The sequence below is a fragment of the Hippoglossus stenolepis genome, chromosome 8 (assembly GCF_022539355.2).
Source record: "Hippoglossus stenolepis isolate QCI-W04-F060 chromosome 8, HSTE1.2, whole genome shotgun sequence".
NCBI lineage: Eukaryota > Metazoa > Chordata > Actinopteri > Pleuronectiformes > Pleuronectidae > Hippoglossus > Hippoglossus stenolepis.
Genome location: NC_061490.1, coordinates 3,661,182 through 3,679,059, shown reverse-complemented (window position 1 = coordinate 3,679,059; position 17,878 = coordinate 3,661,182). Strand labels below are relative to the sequence as shown.

General features: G+C 42.8%; 1 protein-coding gene across 2 annotated transcripts in view; it reads right to left on the bottom strand.

The window, feature by feature from the left end:
• Positions 1–17,878, bottom strand: part of rspo2 (R-spondin 2) — a 58,020-nt gene that overhangs the window by 28,256 nt on the left and 11,886 nt on the right. For both annotated transcript variants that reach the window (XM_035162906.2, XM_035162907.2), the window contains one exon: positions 5,817–6,005. In XM_035162906.2, coding sequence (XP_035018797.1) covers positions 5,817–6,005 — 189 coding nt within the window. The remainder of the gene's footprint in view (positions 1–5,816; positions 6,006–17,878) is intronic.

Here is a 17,878-nt window from a genome sequence, read left to right as displayed (position 1 = left end):
AACTCTCTCCAGGCAGTTTTTTTTTTTCCACATGGGTGCTCGTCCGCCCACGGGTATAAAGCTAGGTGCAGCTTTGTTGGTGTTCCTGTCAATCAGCATCTTCCAGAGAGAGATCAGGGATGACAGATGTGTCAGCGGTCCTCACAGCTTCTTCACTCCAAGGAATACAGTCCATGATACACCAGCATCTGGTCTTGTATCCGTCCAGCGAGCTCCCGAATACACACAGACAGATTGCGCTTCAGACAGTCAGGCACAGACAGCTCTTCCAGTCACACTACAGTATGCATAATTATGCACTGTTTTGAGGAGAAAAAAAAGTGATTCAACTGTGTCTGGCTCTATTGTCGTGGGAGCAGGGCTTGGTTTGGTGGGTCCATTGTATTGTCTGGCAAATCTGAAAGTGCGGTTACTAAAGCTGTGATGATTAAATGTCCCCTGGTAAAACTCAAAGGCCAAAAGCAACTGGTCTTTTTGTTGGTTAGACTGTGCAATGGAAATATCCACAAGCTCAGAATTAGAGCGAGAAAGGGAGAGTTTGACTGAGAGACGTGGAGGGGCAGAGAGAGAGAGAGAGCTGCCAATGCTGCCAACTAAAGGTTGCAGAACTCCTGAGTTATTTCACACAGGCTTGGTACCCATTTGGCTGAGGCCGATGATGCTCGGCTCTTATCCCCCTCCAACTAAACATATTTCCATGGTGTGCTTTAAAACTAAAATGATCTTGGAAAAGACACATCTAATCAGCTTCCACTTCCAGACTTAATTTGATGTGACAAACCGGTTTGAAACACAACAATGGGATTTGGTCACAGATTTCCTCAGTCTGTGAAATGTAATAAAAAATCACAATAATGTTTTTATTCTTAAAATTACCTCAGACAGAAGAGTGGCACATTACGCTGGCACTGATTGAGCTGAGATATCTAAACCATGCATCCAGGATATTGGCAATCTCAGGCCGTGAGTAGACTGGTCGCTGGTTGGCAGCAAGCATCTGGGGTTTCTATGCACTGCGGTGGGATATGGCAACTGGGTTGGTGGCTTAAGTATGTGGATGTATGTGTAGCAGTGGGGGGTCCATAATACACCCCCACCGCTGACCTTCTCAACACTTTCTCTCTTATAAAAGACAGCTCTGATAGTCGCCTTTCAGCTCGTAATTCTTTCAGCCACTGATACAAAATGCCAGAATATGCTTTGGCTCAGTAATGTATGTTAAAACCGAGGTATTATGAAATGTGACTGAGGCAAGATCATGACTGCACCGCACTCATGCAGATTTGGCTGTACATAACGCAATACACTGTACGGCGGCTGCTACAAATCTTCCCCGCTGAGCAGTGGGTTGACACCCACAGACACTGGAGTGGGGCCTGTTCTGGGTGGCTGATAAGAAAGTCTGTGGATATCATGGAGTTGCAGCATATTGTATAGGACTCATATCAACCCGTCCATCGGCTGCTGAAAGGAGTCTTTGCAAAGCACAGCTCGAGGAACAGAATATATGGACATATAGAATGGTATTATGCAACAAAAAGGCATCGCGAACGAACCAGCAACATAACAGTGATGGTAGTTAACACAGTGGCTGCCATATCCCGGGCCTCATTTAAATCCAGCTGAAGTGTAGCTGTAAAGGTGTTTCTAGTTATGTTACGGAAAGTATAGCTCCTATTGTTTTTGGCTCTAATGATGGTGTTACGTCCGCTGCAGCATAAGGGAACCCGCACCCCAGAAAAGAGAGCCTTACATCTAACCTCCATCATGTGAGGCACAGTTCCTTAAGTACTCCTGAGAAATTAATAAGTTATGTAGGGTACGGACGATAAATAATTTTGCTGAATTAGTATACTATTAGTGTACTGGGCTGCTTCTACATCTTTTAAAGTCATACATTTCCAATATTTATGATCAGGAGGTTGACCTACAATGGCAAAAAAAATAGTGTACACCTTAACTAATTTACAGTATCGACTGTGACATTTCACACTGTGAACCATGAACGAAAATGGTTATACTAAATATATCGCATTGCTGATGTTTTGGCTGCCTGATTGAGCTCACAATGCAAAAAAATGTAAATATGAAAATATAATATATGTAAGGCTATTTCACAAACAAAATATTGAATAAGTATATATTATTTAAATGTATTTATTTTAAGTCTCAATCTCGTAATTTGGTGACTTTCCTTGTGTCAAACTGCATCACATTGTCAGCTCACAGGGCAAAAGGTTTTTTTGTCTTTACACCCAATATCTCGCTCGGTTACATGCCTTTGACTCCTCAGTATCCCCTTCAGAAAAATCGGAAAGTGAGGTTTCAGCCAGCGAGTGGCTGAGGGTATAAGCCTTTTGCTTGTCTAGCCCATGTTTTCCTTTACCCAGGCAGTCCACAAAAAAATGTCTTGAATGAGATAAGATCACACAGAGAAACCCTGGTGTAATAATAAGCAGCTGCTCCCTAAGTGATTTCAGGGCCTGTGTTTAAAAAGCTCATGATAACAGAGGTGTAATGCCACGTTCCAGGCCTCTTTGGGAACCAGGAGCACACGGCACATCTGACCATGTAGGCTGAGAACCCCTCACTGTTATCCGTCCACTGTGCCTTTGAGCCCTTGCGTACCAGCTGGACTGTGTCAACTTACAAATATTCACTGACCAGACAATTAGCTTCCAACCCAAGAAAATATGAGTGGAGTCTGTGGAGGTTGGACACAAACTGTTTCGTAAAAATGATGTGCAGAGCGCAACTGAACATGAGGGTCAAACAGGGAAACTGGATTAGAGGGCTGAAGGAGCGATCACATCAAAGTAGGTCTCGCTCTGAGATCTGATGCTACGTGACAATACAAGATGTTGCTCTATGAGCAGTTTAGGAGAAGGATTCAGATTAACTTGCCACACATCAGGATCAGTTTAAGTCAAAATTCACTCAGCATGGAGATAAAGCGGTTAGGATAGCAGGGTTTAAGTAAAAAGGGGAAAAAAAGGCTTTCTACCAGAGAACAAGATGTCTTTCTCTTCTAATTTTCTCTGAGTTATGAAAATAGGGTGAAATGACTGTGGAGCCTTTAGGAGTTTCCCTCTAATGTGGGGAGATCTGATGAAGATGCATATGTGGGAGTGCATGAGCATGCGGTGATTAAGTGTTTTGTTTGGCGGTATCCAATCAATACCAGCAGTTTGCTAACAGACACTTTTACTGGTTTAAACTGCAGGAGATGAACATTTTCTGCAAAACCTCTGTGATCGCATTAGCCTGAATGACACAGAGATGCTGCAGCAGAGAACAACATCCCATCACAGGAAATCTTGAGTGAAATGGACTTCTGATGTTCGGTACTGACTCTGTTGGGACATCTCTACCTTCTGTTGGAAGTAGCAGACATATAAATATAGATATAAATAAGATATAAAATCCCTTTTCCTCCTTTTCATCCAGACCATGCTAGATTCAAATTGTTGGGCTTAGATAATGACAGTAAAGTACAGACAAGAAACAAGGTGATAGAGATTGATAGAGATGATAGGGAATAAGATGCAGTGAATGGTCCGACCAACCAAGAGACTAAACAGGGAATAAAGGTGTAGGCGCCATTGAGGCACAACCCATACCATTCAATTATTGGGTCTTGCACCCTGACCTCACAATTTCTATACTTGACACATGTCACAGCCAGGCTATATGCTGCAGGTTGCTATTGAGGATTTACAGCTAGCTTCACAATTGGGGACTCCAATCGAAATGTTCACCTCACACCTGAGCTAAGCTGAGATAACCCCTCAGAAAAAAAGAAAATTTGACACATATTAGTAACATCACAGTATTCAGAAGAATCACTAACTATTGGTTAAGTAGTTCTGAATTTCTAATTATAATACTCAAAAGAAGTCATCGTTGAAACGTAAAAATGGTTTCATGTTTGAACACGTGTTTTTCTGACAACCTCTCAGCCACATATGGTCAGATGTTTCTACTAGGCAGAAGTAACTTCTCACTATTCATCAAATACTGTGATTGGCTAAGCAGCAAAGAGCTCACAAGGCGGCCTAGGATCAGATTTGGCAGAAGGCTGCCATAAACAGCACTGCAGCATTGGTAATACTCAAAATGTGGATCATAATATCAGGGACTTTGGAGCTATTATTTTGGAGGGGGTGCTCATTACTTCACTTGTCACACATTGTTCACTTCACCGCACGTATTTAACGGTGACCCACTCTGGACAGCGCTGCTAGTAATCTACCTTCCACGTGAAAACAGAATACAATTCTTGGCTAATAAAGCTGGATGGCCATCTTGTTGTGGATGAGCTTTCGGAATGGCGATAGCAAGCGAAGCAACTTTTTAATTTATATTTTAACTTTTTTTTTTAAATAAACAGTGAAAACTAGTGAAACCTATTTTCACAATATTGCACCTTTAATTAATGCATTACTACCCTAGATTGAAGAAGAATCACAACTCGACCAGGTGATTCACAAGTGAAAACTCAGTTTTACTAATTATCTGTATTGGCTGGTGCTGCGTCAACATGCTCTTTTAATAATGAAGTGGAATCATTAACTTGCATTTAAACCTTTTTTTTTCTCAGTCTTCATTAGAGTGATTCTAGTGCATTTGTCTGGAGTTTGGCTCAAGTAACTAAATAAGTTCAGGTTCCTTTCTGTTTTCATATGAAACCCTCAGCCAACACCCCGGACTGTGTAAACCTATAACTCTCTAGCTCTGCATCAGAGCATATTCCATGTTAGAATAACACAGTGTGCTACATGGGGAGGCGAGGGAAACATTTCATTAATTGGATTTTAGAGTTATTCTTTAACAAGAATCATGTGAACGTGTCAACTTCTAAATGTTGCTGTTTGGAGCAGTTGTTTTTTTAAAGGTAAAACATAATTCAGACTGAAGAAATGGTCTGTTTCAAATTATGAAACCAAAACAATGTTTTGCACAAAACAGCATAGTGAAAAAAAGAACTCGTAGCCTATTACTTTTACTGCAGTACAAAAGAGCAAAAACAGGATGACTATTAACAAAACCATTTAAATAGTTCCATCACTAAAATAATAAATAAAAGTAGAATTTCATCACATTTTCCTTCCTCATAAAATGACTATTAATCTTCAGGATTAATGCTTTGTTTTCCCTTATCTCACTTCAATCAATGTAGAGTTGTTGGAGGATCTGGACACACTTGTAACTGGATTTCTGTTCCAGGCCAAAAAAAGCTTTGACTGCCAAGAAATTACACTGTCTGGTGAAAGTCTCAATTCAAAAGCCCCTGCAGACCGTCAACAAAAGAAGTTAACTTCATGCCCTGATGCTAATATATAATCATCCCTGTAGTTGAAGTGATATTGAATGTCATTGCCAAAAGGCCTGTTTTGTTGCTCTTAACGTGATGTTACGAGCCTTAGTCATCGGAGTCAGTTTGGCCAAATCTTGAGAGTCTCTTAGTTGCATTTGCACCTGGATTTCATGACTTTAAACATATTTGTAGCTATCGGATGTTAGGTAATGCTAAATACGGTTTAAAGGGAAAAGAAAAAGAATCCAGCGGGAGGCACTGCTAAGACGAAGCTTCACCACTTACATCCACCTGTATGAACTGATGAGCCGTTCAAATTGTGAGATATGTGTGTCTCCTCTGGATAATTGACCATAAATCATGCGTTGTGGGAAAGAGCAAGTTGAGGGAGTGTGTGTGTGTGTCTTGGGAAGATGGGGTAGTGAGAGAGGTCAGGGAGATTGAGGGGTAGAGGAGGAGTGAGAGAGAGGCTGGGTGGAGTAGGCTGGAGAGGGCTTACTGGAGCACATGTTGAGTTCAGGGCTGCGCATGCCGTAGTATCCCGCTGGACAGTCGTGGAGACACTCCCCGTACTGCCTCATCCTCTCTCTCCGCAGAAACAGGAAGAGTTTGGGCTGGCAGTTTACACAGCCGTTGTCCCTGGAGCACACCGAGCAGCCCTTACAGATGGGGTACGCTCCATAGCTAGCTGCAGGACAAACAGAGGAGAAAACAGCAAAGGCGATTAATGATATGGAGTTAAACTGACAGTGATTAGTCTTTATGAATCAACCAGAATAACCAAGCAGCAACAGACATTTCTGACATTAATTTGGGGTGACATCCAGCATTTTAAACATTTTCTAAAATCAACCTCATCCATCCATCCATTTATTATTTATACCTTTGAGGGTCGTAGGGAGAGATGGGGCCAATCCCAACTGACATTGGGTGAAAGGGTTGGGTACACCCTGGACCGTTCACTAGTGCTATTGCCAGCTATTGCTAGGCCGATATACAGTATAAAAACAAACAAATTTTAAACTCATATTCGCACCTACGATCAATTTGGCATCTCCAATTAACCTAACCCAAATCTGCATGTCTTTGGACAGTTGGAGGAAGCCGGAGTACCCAAGGAATCCACACAGACGTGGGGAGAACACACAAACTCCACACAAAAAGACCCTGGCCAAACTAGGATTTGAAAATAAGAACATTCTTGCTGAGGGGACAGCGCTAACTACCACAACTCAAAAAATACTACCTCACAAAAAATACTTTCTCAGGCAAGATTATTGTCTTGACCGTCATTTATGTTAATTTATTTTAAATACATAATACGGTGGTGATGCAAACCCAGTTGTGTAAGGGTTAGTATTATGCCACAGTGACCGTAAATGTGGGTCGGTGCTGCTGTAAGCTTTAGCCATGGCCGCAATGGAAAAATGCATCTCGCATGGTGGTTCAGAGCACTGTTTATTCTGCAGCAGCAACAGAAGTGCAGAACTCTTTAACAGTGTTGTGTCATCACTCTTCTGTCTTGACCCTCACTTCACCCAGTGACAAGAACAGGGTGAACTTGAGACAACAGTCTTAACTGTGGGAGGGCTGGCCAGTTCAAAACAACCCGAGTACAAGACTAAAATCCGAAACAACCATAATAGATATATCAGCAGGATATTCTCTAATTCACAGTAAATATGTCAGTCTCCAAAATTTGTTGTTCACGCAAACTCTAGTTCCCCTCTCGACATTCGAGCGCTGATTGGTTATAAATGTGAATATTGCATTAATTCTGGTCGGAGCTGGCCTCCTGAACCACTGTGTTGAGGCAGTCGATGAAAGCCCCCAAAACCTCAGTGGCTATGGCCTCAGCTCGGATTGCCTGTGGAAGACAAAGGAGCCAGTAAAAAGACAGTCCATTCCACAATAAGTCACTTTCAATGTAAACTCCTTAGCGTCCCGCTTACAGGAAAATGTCCTTGGGCGAATCCAATCTCCCCAAACGAGAGACACTTCGATTAATCTAAGCCAAGTCTTAAATATCACAAGCAGGGACTGGGTAACAGCACCGTTCAAACGGAGCGACCTACCACAATGCTACATAAAACACTGTGCAGCAAACTGGACAAACCCTGAGAGACAGAGCAGAGCATGCCGGTTTTACTGGCTGTGGATCCTCATATTAGATTTCTCTGAACAGATTCACGCAGACGAAAGAAAGCGCTAAGTGGGCCCAGTGCAAGCATCAGTTTGTAATCATGTGGAAATCAGTCAGCAGATGTCAGTGGCTGTCTTGGACGGTCTCCGGCGAGGTACACTGGCTCTGCCAAACTACGCTCATTCTCCTAAAGCTGGGGTGGATGGAAGTAAGATTAAGTGCTAATCAGAACGTGTCTCTGATGGTCTTTAGGGATGAGGTTTACAGCGACACCCCATTGATCACAGCAGTGCCGGGATGTGCACTCCAAACCTATTCATCACACACGCACACACACACACACACACACACACACACACACACTGGCGATTGTTCACCTCTAGTCGACACTCGTTCAGAATGACACGAGTGAGAAATGAAAACCCCAAAGTATGACTCGGTTTGGCTTGTCCACTTCTCGGATGGAAAATTGTGTCCTATGTTCAACTGTCAATCTGGTGTCGAAAGTATTATTTCTTAATTCATTGGTGCTGATGTAGGTCGTACGTCTCTCAACCCATTACAGCATCCGAAGAGCCACATGGTGGACACAGGTGCTGTATAGTATAGTATATGTAATGTACAGCTGGGTTTTTGACTTGATTATTTTTTTTATAATGTGCCTTTTAAAACTTTTTAAATTTTGTGCAGGCACCTACATCTTAATATATGTTCATTATTTCATATTTTAACATGTAATAAGTGTTAAAACCTGCATTATAACATGCTAAAAAACACAGTAAATGTCACTTTCATTTAAAAGAAAAAAGTTATTACAGCTGTACTTAAGTGTTTCTCTTTCCCGTCAGGTAACACCACAAACAGAATTTCTCAAACATATCTCAAGTTTCATTCTGTCAGTCCTTCCATTCACTAAAACTCAGCTGCAACATTAGACCAAACCTCAATACTTAACCATATGTTTCTGTCGAATACACAGTCTGGATGTGTTTACAGCAAACTGACATTCACATTAACTTGGTCATATTTGCTCCCCCTGCCCTCGCCAAACCTGAACACAACACCGAAAAGGAAAGGGAAAGCTAACTTGGCAAAAATGGGTAGCTGTCAGACTGGGAAGCTCCAGCTCATCATAGCTATTAACAGTGGGCAAACAATACTATCCAAACAATAATAGAAAAATAAAATCGGGGATTGCGGTCATCTTAGATCACTGGCCGGTCAATCAGCAGAGAAATTACAGTCAGTAAAAAAGCCTCTTCCTGCGTCTGGCTTGAAGATTACGGTTGCTCTTTGTTGTTAAACATTTGTTTTGCTGGTTGCTAATCTTGTAACGCATACACATCACTCGAATGCAGCAGATCCCAACGTCTTGGAATTGGCGTAAAACTGGTTCGAAGGCATATGAAGGTATATGGTGGAGAGTAACTCTTTTTGGTCCTGATCTTGGGAGATAAGCGTCTATGTGTGTGTGCCTTGGAAAGCTTTGGAGGCTCAGGCCACAGGTATGTCAGGAAGGGGGCCGCAATTCACAGTGTCTGGAGCAGCGCTGTCCAACCCACGTCCTACACTACCGACATAATGTCTGTCGACTGCCAGGAGGCTTCAGCCATTCTCAAAGAAAACACTCTCTAGTCTAATGAAGAAATATAAGCGTGGCTCCTTACAGCAGGGAAACTAAAAGGTAATTGTAAAAAGGCTTTTGTGTGAAAACTTTGATCTCAGCGTGCTTCATTGGCATGACAATTGAAAGCAGTTTACCAATGCATGTAGCACTCATGTTTTTAAGTGGCATGAACGAGGGGAAAATCAAAGGGGACTGGGAATAGTGTTCATTATGAAGTCTCAATAGATCACTGCAGCTTAACCTAATTTGGCAGGAACACTGTAATTTTAGTGTGCTGGGAATAGTGTTCTCAGTACTGGATGTGGTTTTTGTTGTGCATAGTGTATCTCTCTCCTGTTCACCAGCAGATCATTTCAAAAACCCAGTCTGTCCAAATGCCAACCGTGTTTCGTCACATGCTCCTCTGCCCTCCGAGGCTCCTTCTCCCCCCCGCAAATCATACAATGCCTCGGCTCCTTCTTCTGGGGTCTCCTCCGTCAATCACGCTGAACCCCAAACTGACCTAGAGAGATGTGTGGAAAAGCCGCACAGAAAGAGCAACGTGGGATTTCGGATGCCCGGTTCGCCATACATGAGACAGGAGGAGCGCGCACATGTCAATTCGCAGTGCCCCTCCCTGTGCACGATGGACCAATGAGGTTCAAGGTTTGAACCACAGAATACATATTACGTAAAACAAAACAAATCAGCAGTTCCCACTTCTGACATCTATCTGAGGAGCTCTCTGATCCATAAGTGTTGCATTTAGGAACGCCAGAGTCCATGTGGACATCAATGAGGAAACCTCGACAAGGACGTTTCCATGCAGACTGAGGCTTCACTAGTTCCTCAGTGTGTTGTCTAGTGTGTGAAGCTGCAGCTCTTGTGCAGGAACCACATGAATGATGCCTCGCTTATCCCCTCCCTCACTCATCAACAATATATTGTGACACCCAGACTGAAGCCGATGATTCTTGTATAACAAATAGACAATTTCAAGGAATCTATAGGGGGGAATTTAACTCGCGTGTGTTTTTTTAAAAGACGAGATGATTCAGACCTTTGATATGTATCTGCATGAATACAAAGCTAAAAGCCAAGTCGGTTATAAAAATCTCCAGCTGTCTCCAGCTCCATATTTACAAGAGAGTTAATTAGTGGTGTTCTCGTATTTCAAAGTATTCCTTTGAATCGTTCGGAGGACCTAGAGTCCTTAAAGGTGAAATATATTTTATCAGATTGTGCATAGAAGAACGAAAAATCTAATATCTTTAGAAACCCAATCCAAAACCAGTAATTTTTTATATTCCAAAATTCAAGCCAAGAATATAAATATTAAATGTTAAAGGGGCCTTGCAGATATTCACTAGCAATAAGTATCTGGACTATGAACTGTGAATTTTCTTCTTCTTGTAAAACAGTCTGACTTACAACATGAAGAACAATAACATGTTAGAAGCACAGCGCTTTTCACTCAATACTGCTGTGGGTTCGCAGGAGGGTTCGCTCTGATCGCAGCTCAGGAGCAATTAGGGCGGCACGAGATCCAGCAGAAACCCCGAACTCTGTCTCAGGTAGGTTTTTACGAGTCCAAAGCAAGCGTGACAGACGGCGCTCGGGCTGCCACAAGCCTCCACATATACAGGGGGTTCCACCCATGGCCAGCTAACTTCCTGCTCTCTATTCACCTACTGTTACCCATGAAATCATTCACAATGACCTGTTCAAACTTTCTGCAACCCGAAACCCTAACAAGGCAAATTGGACATAATTGTTTTGTTTCTTTTAGAGCCCTGAACTTAACATTGAAAACAAGAGAACATTCTTAAGTAGGGTTTCACTGATGTGGAGCCTTTGCAGGCTGACATCAATAAAAACATTTTTAAGGTCCTCCTGAAAGCTGAAAGATACTTTGCAGCCATTTTCAAGTCTTTAAGTTTGAGTATCTAACGTAAAAAAATACAATCTAGTATAAGAAACATGATGAATATAAACAGATTCAGTCATAGTCATCATATCAGAAGTTATGCCGAAAGATCTATGTACTTTGTGCTGTCTGTAGCTTGTTTAATGGTTGTATTCTTCTTTCTCACCTCTCAGCGGCTCACATCCATCAGACTTGAATATTCAGGGAACACAGAAAATATTTTCTTAAAAGAAAAATCCAGCTATCACCTCTCTAACCCGACACCACCGCTAATGATATGGTCAAATGATTCTTCCTCCAGAGGAGAAACCTAAAGAAAGAGCGGTGGGTCATCCTGAGGTAAATGTTTTAAGTAAAGTGAAATTAATTCACATTATTAGTTGATGATATTGGCACCAAACATTTAAAACAGAGGCTTGTGAGATGGTTGTCTGGATCAGAGCCTAGTTTGTCATAGTCGTATATGATCTCAAATTGAAAATGATGGCACAGGACACTAAAAGGACGGAGCATGCGTCTCGATAAACTACTGAGATGACCTGGAAATGCCGCAGACGTGAGGAAGGAATCATAAAGCTGCTGCGAATTACAAACGCAGCAAATGGCAGACAAGGTCTATTAAAACACAAGTGTTTCTTTTTCCACAGTCCTCCTCCATTTCTCCAAGCACCCCTGGTATGTAAATCTAATAATAACGACTGAATGCAACCAACCAACAGCTACACTGTCCATTGTTACAGTACAGCGCACATGACAAAGTTTGGTATCGTCAAGTAACATGAGGAAAACAAAGTAATTCACTTCATTCTCTACATCTATACTAACTATAAAAGTCATATGGAGGAGAGGCAGCAGTGGCAAACCTCAGGTTTTGGGGTTACATGGCAGCAGCAGGTCAGGAAGATTTGTGCTCTCATGTGGAAAGCATCACAGTCACCAACAGAATTATACGCTTTCCTCGTGGCACTGAGACAATTGTTGTTTATTGTCCACCTCCCCTTGTTCTCCCTAAATGATGGTATAAGCTTTCTGCTGCTCCACTTTTATGGAAAAAGAGAAAGCTTGGGAGAGGGAAAGGGCAGATAAGGGACAGGCGTTGGAGCTGGTGGCCGACTGGTGGCGATACACGTCCTCGACACTTTTAGAGCTGCAAAAACAGAGAAGTTTGTGAACGCTGCAGGCCCCGTTTTAGTTGAAAATTCTAGTAAAAATTCTGTTTTAGTTAAAAAATTTTAGAAATGGAGACAGAGACACTCACAACCGCTTGATTGGATCTTTTCATTCTGAACATAGCCTTCACTGATTCGTCGGGCTCCTATCACATGACTCTCTTTCAGAAGAAAACAATGGGCATTAGCCTCGGCTACCAGTGTAGAACACAAGATAGATAATCAATTACAAGCGCTGCTGCCCTACGTTCAGCAATTTGAACAACCAAGTCCTTCCATCGTGAGTGGTCACGTGAAATGCGTTTTGAGGCCTGTTAGTATGGACCGGGGTTAAAACTGATCATGTGGACGTAGATTGTTTTATTTTGAAAATGCCATTTTGAAATGAAAACATAGTAGTGTTGATGTAGCCTTATAAGAAGTAGCAGCAGCAGCAGCAGCAGCTTTTCGGTTCTTTGTTCTGTACCCCAGGCATCCAGGATTACACTGTGTAGCTATAAAACAAAGCAGCGGAGCCAACCGTGTCAACGCTCACACCCGCAGTTCACCAGCTGTTGTAACGTCTCAACATTGTTTGAGCTCGTTAAAAAGCTGGTACGTGGAAAATGACATCAAACCGGCTGCTTTTTCGCGCCCGTGACTGTATTTGCCATGGAAGTGGAAGTCGCACTTAGCTCAAAAGTTGTGGGAGAAAAAAAAAACTAACTGAAGGGGTAAGCGTTGGGGTGGGGGTGTGGGTACATCGGACTCTGTGTGCGCTGAAGGCACATTTCTGTTCCAATTTAGCAGAAAATATGTTGGACTTGCCTCCGATTCCTTTACAGCTGGAAATGGTCAGGTTTTAGGATCTACATTTTTCCCCCCCAGTTTACTTTAACAGATCATACTGTAAGCACATGTTTATAATCCAGGACAGTCCTGCTTCATATAATGATTTTGCAGCATGAGACTGAGCAAACACATTCGCTGTCAAACATATTAGATCGAGGCCAGAAGAGCGTTCTCCCGCGACACAGATCCACCGGGCGAGGCGGTGCAGCGAGGGAGATTTGAACCCTCACTTGAAAGGGTGGTGCTTTATGCGGCGCTGAATGGGTAAAACAGGCAGCCTCGGTTCAAACAGGCAACTGGAAACTGGTCGGCCAATTTAAAGCTGCACTTTTTAGTGCACAATAAAATACAAGCACAGGGTAATTTACTTTGCCTTGAGTCAACAGGTTGAGCCACAGCCGCATGCAGGTGAGAAAACTGACTCTGACTCGTTGCATGACCACATGAAAGAGAGAGAAAGAGAATTAAAGGAATAGTTTTTTCTCTCTGGCAGATAAATTAAAAGATTGAGAGCACGTCATGTCTCCGCTGGCCACAGAACGTGACCTGTGCAGGGGGAACTTATCGACTCCGCTCTGCCGTCATGTTCTGTGAACATGTGGTCAGTCAGATAGAGATGCTGACAACCTGGAAACACTCTCTGCACCTTTCCCCCAATCTGTCCAGCTGAGCTCATCATGGCTCTCACCCCTGCACTCTATATCAAGTCTATATGAAGGGCCTGGATCAGTCCGCTCCCTTATTAATATTGTTATGATGGATTATGACTTAAATCCCATGTCCTGGGTCATATCCCACATCTGGATCCCATGATGTGAGAGAGACCTCATAATTCCTGTTTGAGGAAAATTAGAAATAAAAAAGGTGACCTAACCAAATCTCACGGTCTGCTGTGCTCGTCTTTTCACACTCTCCACCACGATGGAACCTCTGACCGTTGACCATAACAGACATCTGACCACCACGGAAAGCTCAACTTGATGTGGTGGCCAAGTAACAGCATCGCCTCTTCACTGCAGCTCTGTGGCCCCGTAAAATATTTTACAGTCCAGCCTGACACTGAAAACAACGGAATATCTGTTCACAGTCAGTGTCAACATTAATTAAACGACGCACTGAGACAATGCCATCAGTTCAGCGTTTGTTCCAGTGGAGGGGAAAATGAGGCTGTTATTTTTGGTGTTGTTTTTATGTGTTTCTGGCACAGCTATGAAGTGGTCACACCAATATATAGTGCAAATGGCAGCACTTCATGAGAATATAATGACTGGAATATCCCAAACCGAGCGGGGTTCTCCCGCACACACGTCAAGGCTAAAACCAATATATGTTCTCTCTCTTGCCGTTGTCTCTTAAAGAGAATTCAACCTGGCACTTCCAGCTGAGTGGCACAGGTCATCACCACTCAGCATCTGTCTCTGATTCTCTCAGTGATGCTCACTTTACTGTAAACGCCACGGTTGGTGAGCGCAGGTGCAAAAGGCGCTTTATTTAATACCCTCAGGAATGGAAGCACGATGGGAGCTAAACAACGACCCGTGAGGATGGACTTCTCTCTGCGTAGGCAACAGAAGACGAGCATGTGTTTTATGTTTCTCGCCAGCTTTTCTTCTTCTCCCCGCACCCATCTTTATTCACTCTATCAAAGAATTATGTCGATGTTCTTGCGAAACGCCCCCCGTAAAATTCCACTTATCTGTAACGTTTCTCAGGAACTCATACCATACCTTCCACGAACACATGATCAAAGCTCATTTTGATCTAAGGTTGTGTATTTTAGCATTAAAATACAGCTGCAAATGGAAACATGCAGGTTCTAAGCAACTAGGAAAATGTGGGCCAACGAAGCACTTTGCAGATTTAGTCAATAATGAGACGACGAAATGATGACATTCATACGATTTCTGAAGATCCAACTGGATGAATTATGGCTCTCTTTCAAAATTTGTGCCAAAAACACACGGACCTTTAGCTGCAAAACTATTTGGAGTGTAATAAATCGTTTTATGGCTTTAAGTCATCACAGTCCGGGGATGATGCACGCCACATTTGGAAATTATTAGTTCAACTGTCCAGGAGGTGTTTGCAAAATACAGTGGGTTTTTCAGGAAATTTGTTTTATACATTTTTTCTTGGGAGAAATCTCCAACATGGAACAATTTCATGGAATTATATGCAACTGCCGAGAAAGAGAAAGAAGATTATTTTTATATACGTCAAGCAGTTTAACTTATCTCGAACATTTGGTTGCAGTGGGTCTTTATACGGAGCTGGCAGAAGGCATTTCATAATTTTTTGTACTGTCCAGGCATCAAAATACAGAGATCCCTCACATCAGTTTACATGAAGCCAACAAATTAAAAGATGTAGAAACAAACCATGGTTGCAATGTAGACGGTGGTCCTTGAAATGCAGATGAAAGATTTTACTTTACAGATAAATGTCTTAATTTCTGAATTTATGTGGAAGCTGTGCGTCAATGTGCCACCTTTCAGAGGACATGAGGGAGATAAGACAGACGAATGTGGCCGCTCTACTTCGTCTTTGTTCTATCTCGTATGTGTCTCAAAAGAACCAGCCTGTTATTTCCGACAGGCTTATGACAGTAACCAATCACATTACAGCCTAAAGATGAAGTACAAGCGGTGCAAAATAAGAAACGAGCCCCGAGAGAATGGGGAAAGGGTGGGAACTTTGAATTTTCAGTATTTACACTCCCCCCTCAAACTGTGGGAGAAATGTGTTTTCCCCTTGGCGTAGAAAGAAGAAGAAGGAAAAGAGGGGAAAAGGTGGCTGGAGAAAAAAGGTGGAGTGGCTCAGATTAGCCCACATGTTGGTAATTTATCACACATAAACCTCACACCTAATTTTCACACCTGTAGCTCAATGTGCTGGAAGTCTAGTAATTCACTCATTCACACACACACCCACACACACACCAAAGCACATGCTGCTGAGAGGGACTCGGCCGTGTGACGAGGACATGGCAGGCGAGGATCAGTGCAGTCCGCGGGCAGGCTTGGCATATTTGCACCCTGAGCTGAATTTCTCCATCTCTCCCACCCTAACCTGTGTTCCCGTCTGCCTTCCCCCATTTGTCATCACCCTGACTAAACTCATCCCGATCTCCAGCTCACACGTCTGAAAAACAAAAGAGTTGGACGGAGATTCTTCATACTTGCCAGGAAGCTCAACGTACAGTCTATACGGATCCAGATGGGGAGATACTTGTCTTTTGCTGAGGTGTCATGGAACAGATTGAAAACTAAAAGAAAAATGTGAAATGTTCGCACAAATAATAGTGTTTTATGACTTCCTGTCAGTGAGAGTGCTAGAAGACATAGCCAAATCATTCCCTTAATTAAATTTCGGGAAAAAATGGATCGACCATTAAATCACTGGAAGTGAGGATATGCATTAAAACAGTTAAAGTATTGTAGGGATAGGAAATGAATGGTCCATCAAATCTGAAATAATTAAATTCACAATATTATCATGAGGTCCTTTTATTAGCTTTCCCCCCAACATTTACCATATCTCATGGTGATCAGCAGATGGGGTTTGCTATAGTTACTATAAGTGACTGAAAACGTTGCTACCGTGCTCCTGCTGCTGACCATGAGATATGGTAAATGTTGGGGTAAAAGTTAATTGGCCCTCGAGTCAGGCCTTTGGTGGCTTGTTTGCTTGTTTTTGTTGCTTTTGTTGAGATTGTTAAATTATTACTACTACAAGTACAAAAGTAACTTTACCCTTTAGGTTTTATATTATTATGGGCTATATTTTGGGGATATCCTCATACCGATCTCAAGCAGGCACGACATGCCACAAAGTTTCGCCTCATTAACCTTTTAACAAGATACAACGTCAGACTCCTCCTCGCCCGCAGAGGCCTGCAGGGAGATCTGAGGTGATCGCCAGGGTCAAAAGTGGAGTGCACCACAGGGGACAGATGGCAAAGACCTGGTCTCACTTTCACACATGGTGCGTGCCACAGAAAACACTCCTAAACATCAAAGCATTACTCCCCCGAAAAAAAGGCTGGATCCAATATCTACATCACATTTTTCATGGGAAAAGGACACAAGCTTACTTGTTTTCTCACCTAACTGAAGTCTGCTTCATTATAGATAAACAGCAACACTAATATTTGATCACTGCGGCAGTAAGAAGGTTAGATGTAAGAAAAATACAGAGATTTTCCTACTGAAGCTGCACACAGCCAACATGTTGTCCCAGCTGTTACATGTGGTCATGTCTTACTTGATCAGTAACGTGAAGGTTAGTGCCGGCACACACACAAAACTAACTTTAAAGAGAAGTTCATCTGAGGTGTTATTACAGGCCTATGATATACAGTTTAATTTGAGTGGTGTGTGTCTCCAGATGAGAGCGTCCACCTCCACCTCTAGCAGGTGTCTGGGTCACGTCTGTTCTTGTGTTCTCATACCACCGCTTGAACTGCACCTGAATGGCTGGCACCACCCGAGCCTCTTAACAGAAACCGGCTTGTGTTGGCTCCGAAAGGCCACGCTCAGCCCTCAGGAGTACGCGTCTCACAGTGCCCTTTGAGAGGAACCAGGAATAAATGTTTTCATAAAGCAGGCGGGACGAGTGTATTCCACGGGCCAGGACGGAGCACATGAGGTAAAATGAACATCTATAACCGGGGCGCAAAATTAATTTCCTCTCCGTTAAAGCACTACATGACGCTCTTGGGCGCTGAAATGTAATCTGGTGCCACAAAAAAAAAAGCCATGAGCTTTGGTATGCAGGTGAGCTAGAGTCTCACAAAGGTGTTGGATGTTGTGAAAAAAAGAACTTTTGGATGAAGAAGCAGAGACATGCATCCAAAATCTCTGGGTGGCACCGAGGTCGCTTAGTG